Source organism: Symphalangus syndactylus, chromosome 10 (assembly GCF_028878055.3).
Source record: "Symphalangus syndactylus isolate Jambi chromosome 10, NHGRI_mSymSyn1-v2.1_pri, whole genome shotgun sequence".
NCBI classification, from domain to species: Eukaryota; Metazoa; Chordata; class Mammalia; order Primates; family Hylobatidae; genus Symphalangus; species Symphalangus syndactylus.
In genome coordinates, this window is record NC_072432.2 from 132,147,938 (window position 1) to 132,170,705 (window position 22,768).

A 22,768-nucleotide genomic window follows, 5' to 3' on the forward strand; every position below is an offset into this window, starting at 1 on the left:
AGAAGTGAAAGTGATTTACCAAGTACCATTAACAGCAACACAGTATTTTGCATTTATCTATATATTTATTCTTACTAATTAATTTTATACTTTCTTATGCTCCTGTGTTGCTGTCTAGCAGTCTTTCATTTCAAGGTGAAGAACTCCATTTCACATTTCTTAGAAGAAAGAGGTCTAGTCATAATGAACTCCCCTGCTTTTGTTTTTCTAGAAAAGTCTTAATGTCTTCTTCATTTTTAAAGGATAGTTTTACTAGATATAGGATTCTTTCTTGGCAGTTTTTTTCTTTCATTACTTTAATATGTCACCTCATTAACCTTCTAGCCTGCAAGATTACTGCTGAAAAATCCACTAATGGCCTGATGGGGGTTCCCTTGTATGTGATAAGTTGCTTTCTTTCTTACTGCTTTCAAAATTCTCTTTGTCTTTTGATAATTTGATTGTAATGTTTCTTGGTGTTGATTTCTTTAGATTCTTCTTACTTAAGGTTCTTTGGGGTTCCTGCATCTGGATGTCCATTTCCTTCCCCAGATTTGGGAAAATTTCAACCACTACCTCTTTGAAATAAGCTTTTTGGTACTTTTTCTTAGTCTGCTCCTTGTGGGATTGCCACAGTGTGTATCTTAGTCTCTTGATGGTGTCTCATAAGTCCCTTAAGTTTTCTTCACTTATATTTCTTTTTTTTTTTTGCTCCTCTGACTTGATAAGGTAACCTGACTTTGAGTTTGTTGAATCTTTATTCTGTTTGCTCTGATCTGCTGTTGAACTCCTTTGTTGCATTTTTCCATTAAGTTGGTGTATTCTTCAAGCCCTGAAATTAGTGAGAAGACCTTCACTAATTAACCTGGCTAGAGCTTTTTTGGGCCTCCCAAACTTTCATGTTTGTTATACTGCTTTTTCTGTTGTTGTTAGCCCCCGGTGTCTACAATATGCTGGGGCCCATCAGTGTTCTGGGAGGGGAGAAAGAAGTGAATTTGTTGGGCAATCCCTAGAAAAGTTGGAACATGTGACATGTGGTCCAACTGTTTCTCTTTCCAGGGAAAAGCTTGGAAGTGTTTTTTTTTTTTTTTTTTTTTCATCACTATGTTAAACTGGGTAGAGGAACTGTGGCAAGTGTCTGAGTGATAGTTGGAACAACCACCTTTATTCTTTGTAGCCTTCAGGGGTCTAGCACATACCAGCTCCATCTGTGCTCTGAGAGAGGAGAGAGAAAAGCCAATTCCTTGGGTAGCTCCTAGAAAAATTGTAGCATGTAGCATTGGGTGTGTGGTCCTCCTTTGGGAGAAGCTAGGAGCTGTGGCAAGTGCCCACATGCTAGTTTAACCTGCTACCTTTGTTCTCTGAAACCCCCAGGGATCTAATATATTCCAGGTCCTATATGTTGTCAGAGGCAGATGACATAGAAGGTAGTCCCTCAGGAAGCACTCTAAAAAACTGTAATATTGGATGTGTGGCCCAACTCTTTCTCTCCTCAGGGAGATGCTGAGAGCTGTTTCCTCCCGATCTTATATGAGGTGTCATGGGTTGGGATTGTGGTGAGAAAGGATCTCCAGTTTTCCTACTGGTTTCAGTGTGGCTGGTTTTACAATTGCCTGGGATGTAGTAGCCTCTCAACTAGTTTCTGGATTTCTCACAAAGGGAATTGATTAGTGTGTTACTGTTGAATTGCTGACTTTTTAACAGGAGATTTGTTAGCCTCCAATAAAAGTTAAAATGCACAAGCTTTTAGATCTAGTAATTCTACCTTTATGTAACTATCTTAGAGAAATATTTGTATATATACACATGGGGAGCGTACAGGGATGTTTATTGCAGCACTGCCTGTTGGAGGAAGGAGAATCCAGAGCTTTCTATTCTCCCATTTTGGTGATGCCACTCTGGCTTTTATTTTTGTGCATAAATAAAATCAGACTTAATATTGTTTAAAATTGACTTAAAATCTCTTGTGTGCAGATTTTTTTCTATTACGATATCCTGGACATTTTTCTGTATCATTTTATTATGTAGACATAACCCTTTAATTTGCTGGATAGTATTCCAATACAAGGATTTACTATGATTTATTTAACCATACTCTAATTAATTACTGTAATTAGTGTTTTCTGTTGTAAACAGTGCTGCAGTATACATCCTTGTACACACCTCATATGTATATATACAAATACACACCTCATGTGTATATATACAGATATACACATGTCATGTGTATATATACAGATATACACATGTCATGTGTATATATACAAATATTTTTCTATGATAGTTATTGTACATAAAGGTAGAATTATTGGATCTAAAAGCATGTACATTTTAACTTATATCAGAAGCTAATGAATTTCCTATAAATAGTGTGGGTCAGTTTGCGTTTTTGACAACAGTATATTATGCCATTGTGTACCCATAGTCTTACCAGCACAGGATAGTATGTTTTCTTAATTTTGGCAAGCTGATGGGTAAAAAATAAGAAGATACTGTTTTAGTTTACAGTTTTTCATGTGATTGTAGGTTATAGGCATCATTTTCTTCTATGAATTATTATTTTATGTATTCCTTATCAGTTGTTCTGTTGGTTCATTAAATCTTCTTTTAAATTGATTTTTAGGCCTCTTTGTGTAAGATGGACATAACTCCTTTGTTATATATGTTCTAATATTCTTTATTTATAGCTTATTTAACTTTTCATAGGTTACATTTTATGTTGAAATTTAAAATTTAAATGAAGGCAAACTTACTAATTTTTTTCCTGTAATGGTTTCAGAAATTTGTATCTTGACCTGGTTTTTAGTATTCGTATATATAGTTCATCATCATAGCCCCTCTACAAATTATTTTAGTTTTTTTTAATTTAAAATTTTTATGTTAACTCTTTTAATTGAGGAGGGGGCATGTGGAGTAAGCTTGGAAATTAAACTTATCCACTAATGATCAGTTGTTGTGGAACTATTTAAAATGGTTCTTTTACGATAACCTAAGTTCGTATATACATTATCTATTTCCTGATTCCTTATTCTTTCATGAAGCCAACTGTCCTGCAGTGTTTTTGAACTGACCAGCATTCACCTACAAATCTTTATGTGAACTTAACGTTTTTAATTCTGTTGGGTAAATGTCCCGGAGTAGAATGACTTGGTTAGATGGTAGAGGTATTTAACTTTTCAAGAAACTCTCAAACTGTTTTCTAAAGTGATTGTACCATTTCTCATTTCCATCCTTAGTGTATGAGAGTTCTAATTGTTTCATATCCTGACCAATACTTCATGTGGTCAGTCTTTTTAATTTTAGCCATTCTATTGAGTGTGAGGTGGTGTCTCATTGAGGTCTTAATTTGCATTTCCTTAGTGACTAATGATGCATTGAGCATGTTTTCATGTGCTTATTTGCCATCAGGCTATCTTGTGATACAACTGTTCAAGTCTTTCCCCTCATTTAAAAATTTTGATTACTTATTGTTGAGTTTTGAGAATACTTTGTGTATTCTGTATACAAGTTCTCTATCAGATTGTCAATATTTTTTCCAAGTTGTAGCTTGCCTTTAATTAACTTAGCAGTATATTTTGAAGAGCAGAACTTTTACATGATGATGAAGTCTATTTTATAAACTTGTAATTTTATCGGTTGTTCTTTTGGTGTCCTATCTAAGGACTTCTTGCCTACTCCACAGTTGCAAAGGTTTTCTCCTAGAAGTTTTATAGTTTTAGGTTTTACATTTAGTTCCATGAAGCATTTTGACTTTTTTTGGGTATATTTCAAGATGTACATTAAAGTTCATTTATTTTAAAATGTTTATTATGAAATAATTATAATCTGAAAAGAAGTTGCAAAATAATATAGAGTCCTGTGTACTTTTCACCCAGTTTTCCTTAGTGGTGACATTTTATAAAGCTATACCACCAAATGCAAAACAGAACATTGACGCTGCGATTTTAACAGAGAAGATGTCTCGTGGGTGGGAGTTTGGGGGTAAGAAGGAGCCATGGTGGCCCAGAGTATAGTGAGAGAAGCCAAGCAAGGTAAAAAGAGTGTTCAGCTAGGGTGAAGAGCCATCCAACAGAGAAGTTAGACCCTGAGCATGAAGATAAATGCCTTTATGGACACTAACCTGTCTGTGATCATCAAACATACTGTTATGAACTGAATGTTTGTGCTTCCCCAAAACTCATGTGTTGGAGCCCAGCCACCAGCATGGCTACATTTGGAGATGGGGCCTTTAAGGAAGTAATTAAGGTTAAATGAGGTCATAAGGGTGGGGCCCTGATCCACTAGGATCACTGTCCTTGTAAGAAGATACACCAAACGTCCCACTTGCCTTCTTTCTGCACACATGCACTGAGGAAGGGCTATGTCAGCACACAGCAAGAAGGCAGCCCTCTGTAAGCCAGGAAGAGAGTCCCCACAAGAAACTGAACTAGTAGGAACCTTGATTGTGGATTTCTAGCCTCAAGAACTGTGAGAAAATAAATTTCTGCAGTTTAAACATGTGGTATTTTGTTATGGCATTCTGAGCAGACTAAGTAAGGCACATGCTATATGATTTCTGTCCTTTGAAATATGTTGAGACTTGTACTTGCAGCTGAAGAGACACTGTTAAATCCAGAAACAGTAAGCAACTGTTTCTGGAGGGTAACTGCTACAATCATGTTAGAATGAAGTAGATTTTAGGTGTAAGATAGAATATTACTGTCAATTACTAATTTCTTCATTGACAGTCATTTTACGTTCACAGGAATGTGAACTGGACCCTTGCTGTGAAGGAAGTACCTGTAAGCTTAAATCATTTGCTGAGTGTGCATATGGTGACTGTTGTAAAGACTGTCGGGTAAGGAATTCCTCCCTCTTGGGAACAGAAAAAAAAAAGAAAAACCAAAGAAAAAGAAAACCTGTGTATATCAAAATTTGTTTTTTGAGATTTCTGAGTGAGCACTATTTTTATTTTATGGTCATGGGAAAAATTTTATGCCACTTGTGTATAATTTTAAAGCACACTCTTTTACATTAAGTGGTCTGTTGATATTGTTTTCTAAGCAGAAACATTTTTTTTCTGATTTTTAGAGTAATATATGCTTGTTAGAAATAATTAAATAACATGAAACCATAGAAAGTAGAGAATGAAAGATCCCCTATTATTTTATACTCTTCAGGTAGCCATTGTTGATAATTTGTTAATATAATCATGTTTTTTCTATACAAATGTGAGTGTATGTGTATATGTGTGTTTTTAAGTGGGTAAGCACAGATACATATGTTTTTACTACCTGCTTTTTTCAAAATGACACCATGGACTTTTTTCCCATTCATGTAGTTCTATAATACATGGTTATTTAAGTAATATTACTTGTATAGTTGTACCATAATTTCTTTAGTCAACTAATGATGGACATTTTGATTGCTTCCAGTTACTGCTTATAAGAGAAATCACTGGTGCAGAATATTCATACTAAGTTTTTGATATACATTTTATATTTCTTTCACAAATACGCCAGTCTATACTTCTACCAACAGTATTATCAAATGCTTGTTTCCTTATGCCAATATTGGTTACTAGCAGGCACTATACTCCTAGTTAATTCAATAGGTGTAAAAGGTTCTTGTATTTTTATTTAGTTTGCATTTCTTTTGGTTACAAATGAGGTCATGTTTCTTCACTTTCCATAGTTAGGAGTTAGACGAATTACCTGTTGTTAGCCATTGTTCATTTTTCTATTGGGTTATTTAATCTTTTGTTATTGTTAGAATGCTTTATAGATGTAAATGCTGTGGTTTCACATTTGATTAATTTGTGGACATTATCCTGATATTTCTGTTTAATTTGAATTTTTTTTCACTAGTTCCTTCCAGGAGGTACTTTATGCCGAGGAAAAACCAGTGAGTGTGATGTTCCAGAGTATTGCAATGGTTCTTCTCAGTTCTGTCAGCCAGATGTTTTTATTCAGAATGGATATCCTTGCCAGAATAACAAAGCCTATTGCTACAACGGCATGTGTCAGTATTATGATGCTCAGTGTCAAGTCATCTTTGGCTCAAGTAAGATATCATCATTTATAATTGATTGCTTTGATATTATTTATTTTTGATTTAGATATTTTAAAAAAGGTAATGAAACATTATTGATAAAGTTGAGGCTCTCTTGTTTCTCATATTTCCTTTCTTTCTTCTTTGGAGGCAGTCATGATCATGGATTTAATATGCACAGATTCAGTTGATGTTTTCTCATTTTTACTGTCTATATCTTTTTATATTTTGTGTATCACGCACACACACAGATACATATATAGTATCCTCTAGTTTTAATAATGTTGAATTGTGCATGTGGATCTGCTATTTGCATTATTCACTCAGAATTTTCTTGAAATTCATCTATATTGATATATTTATATCATAGTACATTAAAGTATTCCATTAGATGAGTGGATCATGATTTAGTTATTCTCTTACTGATATTTGGGATTTTAAAAAAATTTATGTATTTTTTCTTTTTAAAGTTCTTATTTTTATCAAGGGCATAAACATAAAGAGCCAAATTATTGTGTAATGCATAGTATGAACAAATAAGGACTGTTCCCACCCAGTATTCCCATCACTTGAGGCAGTTTTACCTTTTTTGGCTTTTTGTTAACTTGTGCTAAGTTTTTAGATAATCTCTTGGCAATGCTACATTTTGAATTTTTTGTTCTAGGCATTAGTTATTAATTTCTCACTATAGAAGATGAGTTAGTTTTCTTTCCTTCTCTTCTTTCAACCCTTAACAACTCCCATCATACCTATGCTCATTTTCCATTCTTCATCCTCCCAATAGTTAGGGCAGTGATGACTGTGTATTGTATAATGGCCACATTAATGCTCTTCACAACTAAACTATGTAGTAAGTTATAATTACTTTCCTGATTTCTCTAGAGTTACTAATTCTCTCCCTTTCTGTTTCTCTCTCTCTCTCTCTCTCTTTTGGTTTGGTTAGTTTCCTATGTGCTTTCCATTAATTGACCTGTCTATTGTTAACCATTGGCTTGATTGTGCCTTGAGTTGTTTAGTGGCATCAAGTATTCTATTTATTTTAATTTGTTCAAATAAGTCTGAACAGAAGGCCTCTGTTCCTCTTCAGTCTTGACTGGTTTCCCTCTGTATAGTTAGTTAGGGTTGTCTAGAGAAATGAGCCATTGTGTTGTGCGTTTATGTATACAGTCGTATACTGCATAACAACATTTTGGTCAGTGAGAGACTGCATATACAACAGTGGTCTCATAAAATTATAATGCTGTATTTTTACTGTAACTTTTCTATGTTTAGATATGTTTAGATACCTTTTCTATGTTTAGATATGTTTAGATGCCATTGTGTTACCATTGCCTACAGTATTTAGTACAGTGACATGGTGTACAGATTTGTAGCCTAGGAGCAATAGGCTGTACCACATAGCCTAGATGTGTAGTAGGCTATACCACCTAGGTTTGTTTAAGTGCACTCTGTGATGTCTGCACAATGACAAAATCACCTAACAGCTCATTTCTCAGATCATATCCCTGTTGTTAAGTGACACATTACTGTAGATATTACTGTATATATAATCTGGAGGATTTATTACATGAATCTAATATTTATATATAATATATAATATATAATTTACATATATAATATATTAAATATATAATATCTTATATATTTATTACATGAAAATCGAATATATTCTCCTGGAGGAATCTGATATATTAGATTCATGTAATAAATCCTGCATAATAGCATGAGTCCATATATGAATTGGCTTATGTGATTGTGGAGGCTGCTAAGTGTCAGATCTGCAGGGAGAGTCAGCAATCTGGAGACCCTGTAGAGCTGATGGTATAGTTCCAGTTAGAAGTCTGGCAGGCTCATGACCATGGTAGAGCTAGTGTTTCAGTTCAATTCCAAAGGCAGGAAAAACGCTGATGTCTCATTCCAAAGGCCTTCAGGAAGACTTTTCTCTTACTTGAGGGAGGACTGGCCTTTTCGTTCAAGTTTAAAATTGATTGGATGGGGCCCACCTCCAATAGGGGGGGCAGTCTGCTTTACTCAGTCTGCTGATTTCAATGTTAATCTCATCCAAAATCACCCTTACAGAGACATCTGTAATTATGTTTGATTAAATATCTGGGGATTCTGTGGCTCAGTCAAGTTAACTCTACTAAAAAGGGTAAAATTAACCCTAATCAAAAATCCACTCCTTGTCAACTTAAAACCCATAGACACCTTCTTAAACCATACCAGATCTCCAAATGTGTACCTTGTTAAGGGCATAATTCCACCTAGCATGATATAATACCACTATCTTGCATACAGCTAAAACCTCACTAACCTCTTTTCCAGAAAAGGAGGTAAAGTGATGTTTATTCTTCTTCTTGATATCCCATAACTTAAATACTGGGATATAAAATTAACAATACTTAAATACTGTCATATCAAGTCAATATATCTTATGTTGCATGATAAAGGTATAAGGAATGAGAACATATTTGCTCAATACATGTGTGTGTGAATGCACACACACACACGCAGCTATTCTTAATGAAACAGTCTTCATTTCTGCAACTGGTCACATGGTTGTAGCTGGTATTTATAACTAACTTCCACCCATTCTGTATTCCCTTTGCCTTCAGCAAGCACGTTAGCTGTTTGTAGTTCTTTACCTGTTAGGGTGACCCAAACTGTCATTCTTGAAAGGTCTGGGCCATTTGTAGTCCTTCCTAGATTGGGTTGTTAAAGTTTTCCATTGAACTTTTTTTTTTTTTTTTTTTTTTTTTTTTATTATACTTTAGGGTTTTAGGGTACATGTGCACAATGTGCAGGTTTGTTACATATGTATCCATGTGCCATGTTGATTTCCTGCACCCATTAACTCGTCATTTAGCATTAGATGTATCTCCTAATGCTGTCCCTCCCCCTTCCCCCCACCCCACAACAGTCCCCGGAGCGTGATGTTCCCCTTCCTGTGTCCATGAGTTCTCATTGTTCAAGCATGGTAATACTAAGAGATGCCCTAAGGGATCCCCGGCATTCTAGACATACTCTTCCTTGCCTCCATTGTGGAATAGTAGGCCAATTTCCCTTTGGTAGTTCGGATCAGTAATTCTACCTGGCATAGAAACTGCCTTCTTTGCCTGTTGACTCAGAGGTATGAGGAGCCAATGTGGCTGGGCTTCTGGCTTAATTTCTAGTTCAGTAGAATCATTATTGTGGCTCCTGGTGGCAGCATTCCTCCCTTTGGAACTAAGGCCTCTAGTCCAGTAGAGCATAAAGTCATGGGAACAGGAAACAAAATTTTGCTAGTGGGTCACTATGGATAATGGTGAGTGGTGTTCCTCTCATTTCCACCCCTTGATACCTGGACACATGAATCCTGGTTATGGGAAAATCAGCATTAGATGTTGGCTGCTGATTGAGAGCATATACAGCCTTTTGGAGAACCTTGCCCCAGCACTGTAAGGTATTGCTACCTAGTGGCACTGTAACTCAGTCTCCAAAAGGCATTTCCACCATGCTGTCAGCCAACTGCCTCAGGATGGTGGGGAAGGAACATGGTAAGGCCAGTGAATTCCATGTGCATGGGCCCATTGCCTCACTTCATTTGCTATCAAGTGAATTCTTTGGTTTGAAGCAGTGCTGTGTAGAATATTATGATGGTGGGGGAGGAATTCTGTATGTCCACAGAAGGTAGTTTTGGTAGCTCACAGAAATGTTGCTACAGGGATGGCAAATCTATATCAAGAGTACGTGTCTACCCCAGTGAGAACAAAGCACTGCCTCTTTCATGATGGAAAGGGAAAAATGTAATCAACCTGCCACCAGGCAGCTGACTAACTAACCTAGGGAATGGTGTCATACTGGGGACTCAGGATTGGACTTTGCTACTGGAGAATTTGGGCACTTAGCAGCAACAATAGCCAGGTCAGTTGTTGAGAGGAAGTCCATGATGCTGAGCCCATGCATCGCCTCCAACCCTGTCACTGTGAGTACGTGGTTCCCGAGCCCATGGTTGAGAATAGTTGGCTGAGGTAAGAATGAGTCATCCTATCTACTTGATTATTAAAATTCTCCTCTACTGAGGTCACCCTTTGGCGAACATTCAAATGGGACACAAATGTCTTTGCCATACAACCCAGTCATTGACCATAGCCCATAAATTGGTATATAATCACGTCTGGCTGTTTCTTCTTCCAAGTGAACAACCAGGTGCACTTCAGGGATGTCCCAGAAAGGGGCTGCAGTGCTACAGTCATCCACGTTTGGTTCTTCATATCATGTGTAGAACCATCTGCAAACCAGGTCTCCATCTTCTTTTCCACTGTCACCTGATGGGTAGGAAATTCCCCGTGAAGTCATAGTTGCTGGCTAGGAGAGAAAATGTAGTGTAGCAGGAGTGGGGAGCAGGGGCATTTGGGGCACTTCTTTATGTAACTTGTGCCTTCCAGGCCTTGGTTGGGACCAATTACATACGTAGCACTTCCATTTCATGATGGGGTGCTGCTGCATATGCCCAGCTTTATAGCTTGGTGAGTCAGATGACATCCAGTTTATGATGGGCAACTCAGGTTGAATGGTAACTTGGTGTGTGGCCCATGGTTAAATGTTCAATTTCTACTTTAAGGCCCAGTAGCAGGCCAATAGTTTTTTCTCAAAAGGAGAGTAGTTATTCACAGAGGATCACAAGGCTTTGCTCCAAAATCCTAAATGCCTGCACTGCACCTGACGTATAGGGAACTGTCAGAGGCGCTAAACAGCATTTCTGTCTGTAACTGCTGCTTCAAGCACTGTTTGATCTGCTTGATCAAGTGGGCTAAGCAGCAGAGCATCTTGCCTGACAGCCTGGACCTATTGCAGAGTTTCCCGTTGTTCTGGGCCCAGCTCAAAACTAGCAGCTCTTTGGGTCACTGGGTAAATGGGCCAGAGTTACTCAACCAAATGAGGAATATTTTGCCTTCAGAAATCCAAGTGGACCACTAAACATTGTGCCATTCTGTTGGTTGTGGGAGTGGCCAGATGCAACTTCTCCTTCCCCTTAGAAAGGATATCTTGACATGTCCCACACCACTGGACATGTAGAAATTTCACTGAGATAGAAGTCACCTGAATTTTTGTCAGATTTATTTTCTACTTTTTGTTGTGCAAATATCTTGCCAGTGTCAAGAATAGTTGCTTCTTCTTGCTCACTAGGTCTAATGAGCATAATGTTTTCAATGACTAGTGTGATATTTTGTGGAAGGAAAAGGTAATCAAGATCCCCAAAACTAAATTATGATATGGGTCTCTAGAGTTGATAGTCTTCCTAAGTAGGACAGTGAAGGTGTATTGCTGGCCTTGCCAGCTGAAAGCAGCTGCTTCTGGTAGGCTGTGTGGATGGGTATAAGTATTTTTCAGATCACAGCTGCATACCGTGTATTAGGGGATGTGTTAATTTGCTCAAGCAATGAAATACATTTGGTATAGCAGCTTCAGTTGGAGTCACCACTTAGCTAAGCTTATAATAATCCACTGTCATTCTCCAAGATCTGTCTGTCTTCTGCACAGGGCAAATAGGCGAATTGAATGGAGATGTGATGGGAGTCCCCACCCCTGCATCTTTCAAGTCCTTGATATTGACACGAATCTCTGCAATCCCTCCAGAGATGTGGTATTGCTTTTGGCTTACTATTTTCCTAGGTAGAGGCAGTTCTAATGGGTTCCACCTGGCCTTTCTTACCATAATAGCTATCACTCCACAGGTCAGGGAACCAGTGTGGCAATTCTGCCAGCTGTTGAGTGTGTCTCTTTCAATTATGCATTCTGGAACTGTGGGAAAAAACCCACAAGGTGGGTTCAGGGACCCACTAGGCCTGCTGTGAGATGGACCTGAGGTAAAGCTTCATCTATCACCTGACCTTCATAAGCCCCTACTCTGACTTCTTGGCCACAGTGACATTTTGGGTTTGCTCAATTATTTCAGATATAGTGTTCTGTGTTCCTGAAAGATCGAATTTTTTTCTCAGTGCACAGTGTCTTAGTCTGATCAATTCTGTCTCAGTCTATTTTGTGCTATTATAACAAAACGCCACAGACCGGGTAATTAATAGTGAACAGAAATTTATTGGCTTCTGGAGGCTGGTAAGTTCAAGATAAAGGTGCTGCCATCTGATGAGGGTCGTTTTGCTGAGCCATCACATGACGGAAGGTGGATGGGCAAGAGACAAAGTGGGGCCAAATGCACCCTTTTATAACAATATTAATCTTATCCCAGAGGGCAGAGCCGTCATGGACTAATCACCTCTTAAAGGTCCCACCTCTTAATGCTGTCACAATGGTAATTAAATTTCAACATGAATTTTAGAGGGGACAGACATTTAAACCATAGATGGCTACTCTAACAAGATATACTGTAGACTGTATGGCTTAAATGGCAGACACTTATTTCTCAGAGTTCTGGAGGCTGGGAGTCCAAGATCAAAGTGCCAGTCAATTTGGTTCTTGGTGAGGGATCTCTCTTTTCTTCTTTTTTTTTTTTTTTTGAGACGGAGTCTCACTCTGTCGCCCAGGCTGGAGTGCAGTGGCGCAATCTCGGCTCACTGCAAGCTCTGCCTCCCGGGTTCACGCCATTCTCCTGCCTCAGCCTCTCCAAGTTAGCTGGGACTACAGGCGCCCGCCACCACGCCCGGCTAATTTTTTTTGTATTTTTTAGTAGAGACGGGGTTTCACTGTGTTTGCCAGGATGGCCTCGATCTCCTGACCTCGTGATCCGCCTGCCTCGGCCTCCCAAAGTGCTGGGATTACAAGCGTGAGCCACCGCGCCCGGCCTTCTTTTCTTCTTATAAGATCGCCAGTCCCATCATAAGGGTCCCATCCTCATGATCCCACCTAACTCTGATTACCTCCCAAAGGGCCCATCTCCAAATACCATCACTTTGGGGTTAGGGCATCAACAGATGAATTATGGGATACACAAACATTGAAGGGGTACACAAACATTCAGTACATAACCATTGCCCTGGTAAAAGGCCATACGTCCCTTGGAAATGTCTGGGATAATGATTAATAGTATAAATTTTTGGCATTGTATGGGAGGGTTCTTCCTTAAGGAGACTTACCCTGCCTTTATTTGAGAGTTTCTGTTTCTGTAAACTGGCTCAACTCAAGGAATTGATTAAGAGGCTGTGACTTTCTGTTTTTATGATTCAAATTAGACTTTTGTTTACTTGGCCTAGAGTTTTCTTATTTGGTACAGATCAAGTAAGACTATGGGAAGCTGCCTATCTTGCTTCTACTTTGGACAGAAACAGTGTGATCAACTAGCCAATGCCATAAGTTTTTACATGGGTCAGGTTATTCTGATTGCTGCTTTGACTCTGCTCTCCATTATGGTGACCTTGGCTCTCCATTGTGCCCACCTTGCCTTTGGTGGTTGAATGTTGACACTTTCCTATCACCTAGAATCTGATACTTTGATTGCATTTAAGTTTCCAAACTCAGTGGCCATAGCCCCTACTATAAGGTCTGCCCTTTAAGTAAGAGTGATCACAGAGCTTTTCAAGGATGCTAGGCCTCCCCTTACAAATTCATTTCTTACAGTCTTGGTGAAAGGTGTGTTTTCTGGATTTTTCCAGGGTGGGTAAATACATCTTAAGTGACAAATCGACTCCGACATTTTAGTTTCCCTCAGACTTTGAATCCCTTTCTCTGCATTAAACTGAGATAGGCCCTGCATTCCTGACTTGCTCACTGTGAGCTGCCTTTTGATTCACATTTCAGCCAACCAACCGAACAAACTGTTAGAGAACTTTCTAACTCCCTAAATGGCAACATTCAGTGCAGACTCTCTGCTTTGTGAGTCCTCATCAATAAATTCATCCCAATCCAACTTTATGTTCCTCCCACCATTATCTCACACCCTTAATATCCATTCCCACACGTGTTCCCTGGATTTCTGTCTGTGTAAATTAGAAAACTCAAGTAGTCTTGGAGTGTGGTGAACCTCCTCATGGGTTGTATTTAGTATTTCACCTTTAGGGGCATTTTCTATGACTTGAGTCTAGTTATAGGTTTAGAAGCAATGAGATATTTTGGAGGTGGATCCTGAGGGAAATTGGCATTGTCTTGCATGGCAGCTGCCTCCGGGGAGGCTATTACAGTTGTTTCCTCAGGCAATGCAGGGTTAGTCCCCTCAGACGTTGGAGACGCTGTTTCCACTGGCAAAGACAACTCATCAGAATTTAGAGGCTCAGCCAGGTGCCTGTAATCCCAGCACTTTGGGAGGTGAGGCAGGCAGATCACTTGAGGTCAAGAGTTCGAGACCAGCCTGGCCAACATGGCGAAACCCTGTCTCCATTAAAAACACAAAAATTAGCCAGGTATAGTGGTGCACACTCCTGTAGTCCCAGCTACTTGGGAGGCTGAGGCAGGACAATCGTTTGAACTTGGGAGGTGGAGGTTGCAGTTAGCTGAGATTGTGCCACTGCACTCCAGCCTGGGCAACAGAGCAAGACTCTGTCTCAAAACAAACAAACAAACAAAAAAAGAAAGAGTTTAGAGCTCAGTGTACCCAGCTTTATCAAAGTCTCCCCACATGTCCTCATTCCAACTTTCAAGATCCAGTTCCTTATTGATCAATACCCTCAATTTAACAGTAGATACCCTACAAGGCTAGGAGTTCAATTTGCTTTCAGCCAGTCACAGGGTAAGATTCTAGGTTTGATTTTCAGCAGTCTCAGCTCTGCAACTACCAGCGATATGGCTGTCCTTTAGGGCACACACAGAAAATTTCAGGTCACTTATATGGTGCTTGAACTAGGAATCCCTGCTCTTATCATCTTCTTTCCCTATTTTGTCCAGTAAAATAAAGAGCAACCAGGCGATCTCATACTGTTAGTATGAGAAAAATGTTTGAAGGTATCATATACATAGTCACCCAGATCCTTGCTTCTTGTAAATGTCTGATTAGGAGTCTCTAGTGGTGATATGTTTTTGTACTGCAATTACCATATCATGCGATGAACTATCAGTGCTATGTTAACTTTTGGAAATAGAGTCATAAGTGTCTTTAAAAATCTAATCAGATTAGATAGCCCTTTCTAGAAACCTTGGAATCAATTCAGAAAACTCATTCTCAAAGTTCTGTTCCAGATGTTGGTCCAAAATCTGAATTAGTTAGACTGCAGAGAAACAATATCAATTGGATATCTACATATTACATATATGTTTATTCATTTATTATAAGCAATTGGCTCATGTGATTATGGTGAGCAACTGAAAATCCCAGATTTGTAGGATGATTTAGCAAGCTGGAGACACAGGAGAGATGATGGTTTAGTTCCAGTCCAAGTTTGAAGGCCTGAGAACCAGGATTGTCAATAGTGTAATCAGTATTTATCCTGAGATCTTTCACCATGATCTGAAGGTGAATCATTGGCTCTCTCCCTTTTGAGTCTCCTGTTTACATTTCCCATATTACCCTCTTTCTTCGTTTATTTCCTCCTTTCATGGAGCTTTCCTTTCAGTAGTTTCCTTAGATAAGGTGAATTAGAAGTAAATTTTTTGAGATCCTCCAAGTGTGAAAATGGTTTTATTTGGACTAAATACTTGATTGATGGGGATGGAAATCATTTTCTGTCACAGTTTTGAAGCCATTGCTTTATTGTCTTCCAGTTTACAGAGTTGCTATTGAAAAGTCTGAAGCCATTCTGATTTTTGTACCTAGCTTTTCCCTCACACCCTCTGAAAAAGCTTGGAGAATGACCTCTTCAAGGTGATATGCCTTGATGTGGGTTTGTTTTTATTCACCGTGCTATGTAATGGGTGGGTACATTCAATCTGGGAACTCATTTTTTTTAGTTCTGGAAATTTCTTCCCTTTCATTTTTTTGGTGTGATTTCTTTTCCTGGATCACATATTATTTGGATATTAGATTTACTAGATTTCCTTGGATTTTGAATTTCCTGGATTTTCTTGTCTTTCCTGTCTTTTTATCTGTGTGTTTTTTTTTTTTTTTTTTTTGACCTACTTTCTAAGCAACTTCTTCAACTTGATCTTCTAACTCTTTTATTGCGGTTTTCATTTCAGGCACTATGATTTTAGTTTTCAGAAACTGTTTTATATTCTCTGAATTTTTTTCCCACTTCTTTTTAAGAAATAATCTGTTCTTGGCCAGGCACGGTGGCTCACGCCTGTAATCCCAGCTCTTTGGGAGGCTGAGGCAGGCGGATCACAAGGTCAGGAGATTGAGACCATCCTGGCTAACATGGTGAAACCCTGTCTCTACTAAAAACACCAAATAAAAAAATTAGCTGGGTGTGGTGGCAGGGGCCTGTAGTCCCAGCCACTCGGGAGGCTGAGGCAGGAGAATGGCGTGAACCCAGGAGGCGGAGTTTGCAGTGAGCCGAGATCGCGCCACTGCACTTGAGTCTGGGCGACAGTGCGAGGCTACATCTCAAAAAAATAAAAATAAAAATAAAAAAAAGACATAATCTGTTCTTATTCCATGCATGAAACATCTCTCATGTTCGTCAGTATGTTAATGATAATTTTTTTCTTTTTTTTAAATTATATTTGAAGTTCTAGGGTACATGTGCACAATGTGCAGGTTTGTCACATATGTATCCATGTGCCATGTTGGTATGCTGCACCCATTAACTCGTCATTTACATTAGGTATATCTCCTAATGCTGTCCCTCCCCACTCCCCCCACCCCACGACAAGCCCCAGTGTGTGATGTTCCCTTTCCTGTGTCCAAGTGTTCTCATTGTTCAATTCCCACCTATGAATGAGAACATGCGGTGTTTGGTTTTTTGTCCTTGTGATGGTTTGCTGAGAATGATGGTTTCCAGCTTCATCCATGTCCCTACAAAGGACATGAGCTCATCCTTTTTTATGGCTGCATAGTATTCCATGGTGTATATGTGCTACGTTTTCTTAATCCAGTCTATCATTGATGGACATTTGGGTTGGTTCCAAGTCTTTGCTATTGTGAATAGTGCTGCAATAAACATACGTGTGCATATGTTTTTATAGCAGCATGATTTATAATCCTTTGGGTATATACCAGTAATGGGATGGCTGGGTCAAATGGTATTTCTAGTTCTAGATCCTTGAGGAATCGCCACACTGACTTCCACAATGGTTGAACTAGTTTACAGTCCCACCAACAGTGTAACAGTGTTCTTATTTCTCCACATCCGTTCCAGCACCTGTTGTTTCCTGACTTTTTAATGATTGCCATTCTAACTGGTGTGAGATGGTATCTCACTGTGGTTTTGATTTGCATTTCTCTAATGGCCAGTGATGATGAGCATTTTTTCATGTGTCTGATGGCTTCATAAATGTCTTCTTTTGAGAAGTGTCTGTTCATCTCCTTTGCCCACTTTTTGATGGGGTTGTTTGTTTTTTTCTTGTAAATTTGTTTGAGTTCTTTGTAGATTCTGGATATTAGTCCTTTGTTAGATGAGTAGATTGCAAAAATTTTCTCCCATTCTGTAGGTTGCCTGTTCACTCTGATGGTAATTTCTTTTGCTGTGCAGAAGCTCTTTAGTTTAATTAGATCCTATCTGTCAATTTTGGCTTTTGTTGCTATTGCTTTTAGTGTTTTAGACATGAAGTCCTTGCCCATGCCTATGTCCTGAATGGTATTGCCTAGGGTTTCTTCTAGGGTTTGTATAGTTTCAGGTCAGACATTTCAGTCTTTAATCCATCTTGAATTAATTTTTGTATAAGGTGTAAGGAGGGGATCCAGTTTCAGCTTTCTACGTATCGCTAGCCAGTTTTCCCAGCACTATTTATTAAATAGGGAATCCTTTCCCCATTTCTTGTTTTTGTCAGATTTTCAAAGATCAGATGGTTGTAGATGTGTAGTATTATTTCTGAGGCCTCTGTTCTGTTTCATTGGTCTATATATCTGTTCTGGTACCAGTACCATGCTGTTTTGGTTACCGTAGCCTTGTAGTATAGTTTGAAGTCAGGTAGCATGATGTCTCCAGCTTTGTTCTTTTTGTTTAGGATTGACTTGGCAATGCGAGCTCTTTTTTGGTTCCATATGAACTTTAAAGTAGTTTTTTTCCAGTTCTGTGAAGAAAGTCATTGGTAGCTTGATGGGGATGGCATTGAATCTATAAATTACCTTGGGCATTATGGCCATTTTCACGATAATTGATTCTTCCTATCCATGAGCATGGAATGTTCTTCCATTTGTTTGTGTCCTCTTTTATTTCCTTGAGCAGTGGTTTGTAGTTCTCCTTGAAGAGGTCCTTCATGTCCTTGTAAGTTGGATTCCTAGGTATTTTATTCTCTTTGAAGCAATTGTAAGTGGGAGTTCACTTACGGTTTGGCTGTCTGTCTGTTATTGGTGTATAAGAATGCTTTTGATTTTTGCACATTGATTTTGTATCCTGAGACTTTGCTGAAGTTGCTTATCAGCTTAAGGAGATTTTGGGCTGAGACGATGGGGTTTTGTAGATGTGCAGTCATGTCATCTGCAAACAGGGACAATTTGACTTCCTCTTTTCCTAATTGAATACACTTTTTTTTGCCCTGGCCAGAACTTCCAACAGTGTGTTGAATAGGAGTGGTGACAGAGGGCATCCCTGTCTTGTGCCAGTTTTCAGAGGGAGTGCTTCCAGTTTTTGCCCATTCAGTATGATGTTGGCTGTGGGTTTGTCACAAATAGCTCTTGTTAATTTTGAGATATGTTCCATCAATACCTAGTTTATTGAGAGTTTTTAGCATGAAGCGCTGTTGAATTTTGTCAAAGGCCTTTTCTCCATCTATTGAGATAACCATGTGGTTTTTGTCTTTGGTTCTGTTTATATGCTGGATTACGTTTATTGATTTGCCTATGTTGTTTAAAAAGTTTTCTTTCTTCTGCATAACCTCTGTTTCATATTACCTTTTTTCTTTGTTTGAATTTCTGTCTTTCACATTAGCCATGTTCCTCAGCTCTCCCGTAGTCCCTGGTCCAAGGGAGGGGAATAAGGAGCAGAGAGGTCACTCTCGGCTCATGGAGGTGGCTTGCTAACTGAAAGCTTTCCTATAGGATGATACGGCTGAACTTTTTAATTAGGGAAATGGAAAATCCACATCTTTAGGTTTTTTTCCTCTTGAGCTTGTTAAGATTCCCTTGTGAAGACCTTATTTATCTGCATCCTGGAAGGCCAAGTCCTAGCTGTCAGTCGGGCACGGTGGCTCACACCTCTAATCCCAGCACTTTGGGAGGCCGAGGCAGGTGGATTGCGTGAGGTCAGGAGTTGGAGACCAGCCTGGCCAACATGGTGAAACCTTGTCTCTACTAAAAATACAAAAATTAGCTTGGCATGGTGGTGGGCACCTGTAATCCCAGCTACTCGGGAGGCTGAGGCAGGAGAATCACTCGAACCCAGAAAGCAGAGGTTGTAGTGAGCCGAGATCACGACATTGCACTCCAGCCTGGGTGACAAGAGTGAAACTTCTCCTCAAAAAAAAAAAATAAAAAAGACCTAACTGTCAGCATTCTGGGAGGGAAACAGGAGGTGAGGGAAAATAAGGCCGGGACCTCAGTATGAGTTAGGTAAATGCTCAGTTGATCCCCTTGTTTTTAGAACAGTTTCTGTGCCTGTTACTGTGCCTGGTATCTCTTGAGTCCTGGAACCTTGTGTTTTACTCTCTCCAGAAAATAAACCTCCAGTCTTTTGCCAGGGTAGAGAAGAGACAGTCACTTGGCTTCACAAAGATGGTAGGTGACTTGTGGACCAAACTGCTTCTTAAACAGATTTAAAATTTTTCCTCTTTATTCCTGCCACCTGCCCCTCCTTATTCTCTATAGCCAGAGGTACCTATTACTACCAGTTTCTTATCTCGGAGGAATCCTACGGTGTAAAAAGGGTTGATCTCAGTTTTTTCTGTTGCCACCTTAAGATTCAGTTTTCTGAGATACATTGAGTCATTTATTACTTCACCAATTTCTTTTTGGCTTCTAAGTTTTGTGCAGTCTCCTTTCCCAGTTCCATTGTCTATGGGTTTATGAATTAAAAAAAAAAAAAAACTACTTTCTTTGCTTCTGTGGGATTTTAGGAGGGAGGGAAAATACATGCATGTATTCAGACTTTTTACCTGAAGTTTGTTAATGGCTTCTGATTTTAAAGATAAGTCAATTCTGGTGTTACAGGTCTAGTTTTCATTCCTTTGAACATTTGAACATGTGGAGAATAAGGATTTAAAAGTCCTTCACTAGCTCATGCATTCTCAAATTCCTTCTATTTTTAGTAAACACCAAATAATATTTATCAAATAAGTGAAGAACTTGAGAGCTAACATAAGAGAAGATACTGACGCTTACTATCAAATTTGGCCCTTAAAAAACCTTATGAGGAAGGCAGGGCTCAGAGAGCTAAATGGTTTGCCTGAGGTCACACAACAGAAAGCAGCAAAACCATGATCTCAGCCACCATGTGCATGGTGAGCTGATGAAGACTTACTGCTAGAATTTATCAAAGACATTGTTAAAAGAAAATAACTACATTGGTTTACTTCTTAAATGGAAGTAGGACATATTGAAATATTGAATATACAAATAAGCAAAAGGTAGAAAATAAATATTTCCTCTACTGTCAATATTCTGGATAAGTAACTTGAAAATTTCATGAATATCTTTCACTTATTTTTTATGCATATGAGTGTATAATATACAAAAATGGTATCATATTGACATACTGCTTTAAAACCTGCCCCCTTTCAGCCTGGGCTGCATAGCAAGACCTCGTCTCACTAGAAAAAAAAAAAAAAAAAAATTAGTCAGGTGTGGTGGTGCATGCCTGCATTTCCAGCTACTTAGGAGGCTAAGGCAGGAGGATCACTTTAGCCTGTGAGGTTAAGGCTGCAGTGAGCTATGACCTTGCCACTGCATTCTAGCCTGGGCAACAGAATGAGACTGTCTCAAAAAAAAAAAAAAAAAAAAAGGCTAAAATGTAACTGCTCGTTTTCAATACTAACACTAAATTGTGAATATTTTTCCATGTTAAGCATTTTTCTACAACATTGTGTTAATGATATACTATAATTTATTTAAACAGTCAACAGTGTTAGCAGTAAACATCTGTGTAGTTTAGTTGTGGCCTCCATTTATCCTTCTAGATAAATTTCCAGAAGCAGGATTCCTGTATTAAAGGCTTCTAAGACATTTCCACATAATCTCCAGAAATACTATACCACTTTTTACCTTCATTTGCTATAAGTGACTGTTCATTCCTTCAAATGTTTCCAACATCAAGTATTTCCATTTTTAAAACTTTGCCAATTTAATAGCCACAAAACATATTTTTATTATTTAAAAATGTGCATTTTGCAGTATAGGCAACATAGCAAGACCCCATCTCTACAAAAATAAAAACAAAAATTAGCCAAGCATGGTGGCATGGACCTGTAGTTCTAGCTGTTTGGGAGGCTGAGGTGGGAGGATTGCCTGAGTCCAAGAATTCAAGGTTACAGTAGGCTATGAACGTGCCACTGCACTCCAGCCTGGGTAACAGAGCGAGATCCTGTCTCTTAAAAAAAAAAAAAGGAAAGCAAGAATAGATTGTTACTTTGTCATCTGTTGTTAGTGTTTGTCAATGTATTTAATTAGCAGGGACATCTAAACCAAGCATCCGTATATGATAAATGAAAAAAACAAAAGTATTAGCTGGCAGTGTTTTCTCCAACCCTTCCTAGCTGATCTAACCAGTGGTGCAGTTGATTTATATGTGAGAGCAATGAGAATGAATATGCTGCAAATGGTACTATACTGTGCATGGTTTTTAATTTATTTATAATTTATTATTTAATAGTTTTTCTTTTAGGGCTTGAGTGTTTGAACCCAGGCTAACTTTTAAGTACAACTTAAGATTTATTTTTACATTTTGTCATTACATATGAAATGTGCAACAAAAATGTATCATGTGTGAGGCAGGAAAGGTTTTCCGTGGTGTTGAGGGGTATTGAGGCCGTTCATCCAGGTGTTTAGACTGTTGTAGGGAATACTTTTATTTCAAAAGCTAAATTGCCATAACTTTTTTTTTCTTTTTTTAAATGTTTAATGTTACAGAAGCCAAGGCTGCCCCCAAAGATTGTTTCATTGAAGTGAATTCTAAAGGTGACAGATTTGGCAATTGTGGTTTCTCTGGCAATGAATACAAGAAGTGTGCCACTGGGTAAGTGGAGGTGCGGTCATAATGGAATATGAAAGATTATAAGATCTGTCATCTCTAGTATCTTTTTTTTTTTTTTTTTTTTGAGACGGAGTCTTGCTCTGTTGCCAGGCTGGAGTGCAGTGGCGTGATCTCGGCTCTCTGCACCCTCCGTCTCCCAGGTTCAAGCGATTCCCCTGCCTCAGCCTCCTGAGTAGCTGGGACTACAGGTGTGTGCCACCACGCCCAGCTAATTTTTTGTATTTTAGTAGAGATGGGGTTTCACCATGTTGGCCAGGATGGTCTTGATCTCCTGACCTCGTGATCCGCTCACTTCAGCCTCCCAAAGTGCTGGGATTACAGGTGTGAGCCACCGTGCCTGGCCATCTCTAGTGTCTTTTACAACTGCTCCCTGTGACCGCTGATTTTCTCCCCCTTAAATACCTAACTTTTCAAACATTTTACAATGCAAAGCTTCAGAGAGACTCTGGTGTTAGGAAAAGAACTGGTAACATAATTTGTCCCTTTAGACATCAACTACAATCTAGTGGTTTTTAGACTCTTATTTTATCCTTGATTTATAATAAGAACCCCAACTAAACACCAATTTCATTTTCCTTTCCATAAAAGATTATGTTACTAAGTCCCTAGAT

The 22,768-nt window shown here is 38.7% G+C and overlaps 1 protein-coding gene across 1 annotated transcript in view; it reads left to right on the top strand.

Annotated features, from left to right (window-relative positions):
- ADAM9 (ADAM metallopeptidase domain 9) overlaps positions 1 to 22,768 on the top strand; it is a 110,069-nt gene that overhangs the window by 53,644 nt on the left and 33,657 nt on the right. Inside the window, exons 13-15 of the mRNA XM_055296028.2 lie at positions 4,724 to 4,816; positions 5,826 to 6,021; positions 22,034 to 22,139. Of these exons, the coding sequence (XP_055152003.1) occupies positions 4,724 to 4,816; positions 5,826 to 6,021; positions 22,034 to 22,139 (395 nt within the window). The remainder of the gene's footprint in view (positions 1 to 4,723; positions 4,817 to 5,825; positions 6,022 to 22,033; positions 22,140 to 22,768) is intronic.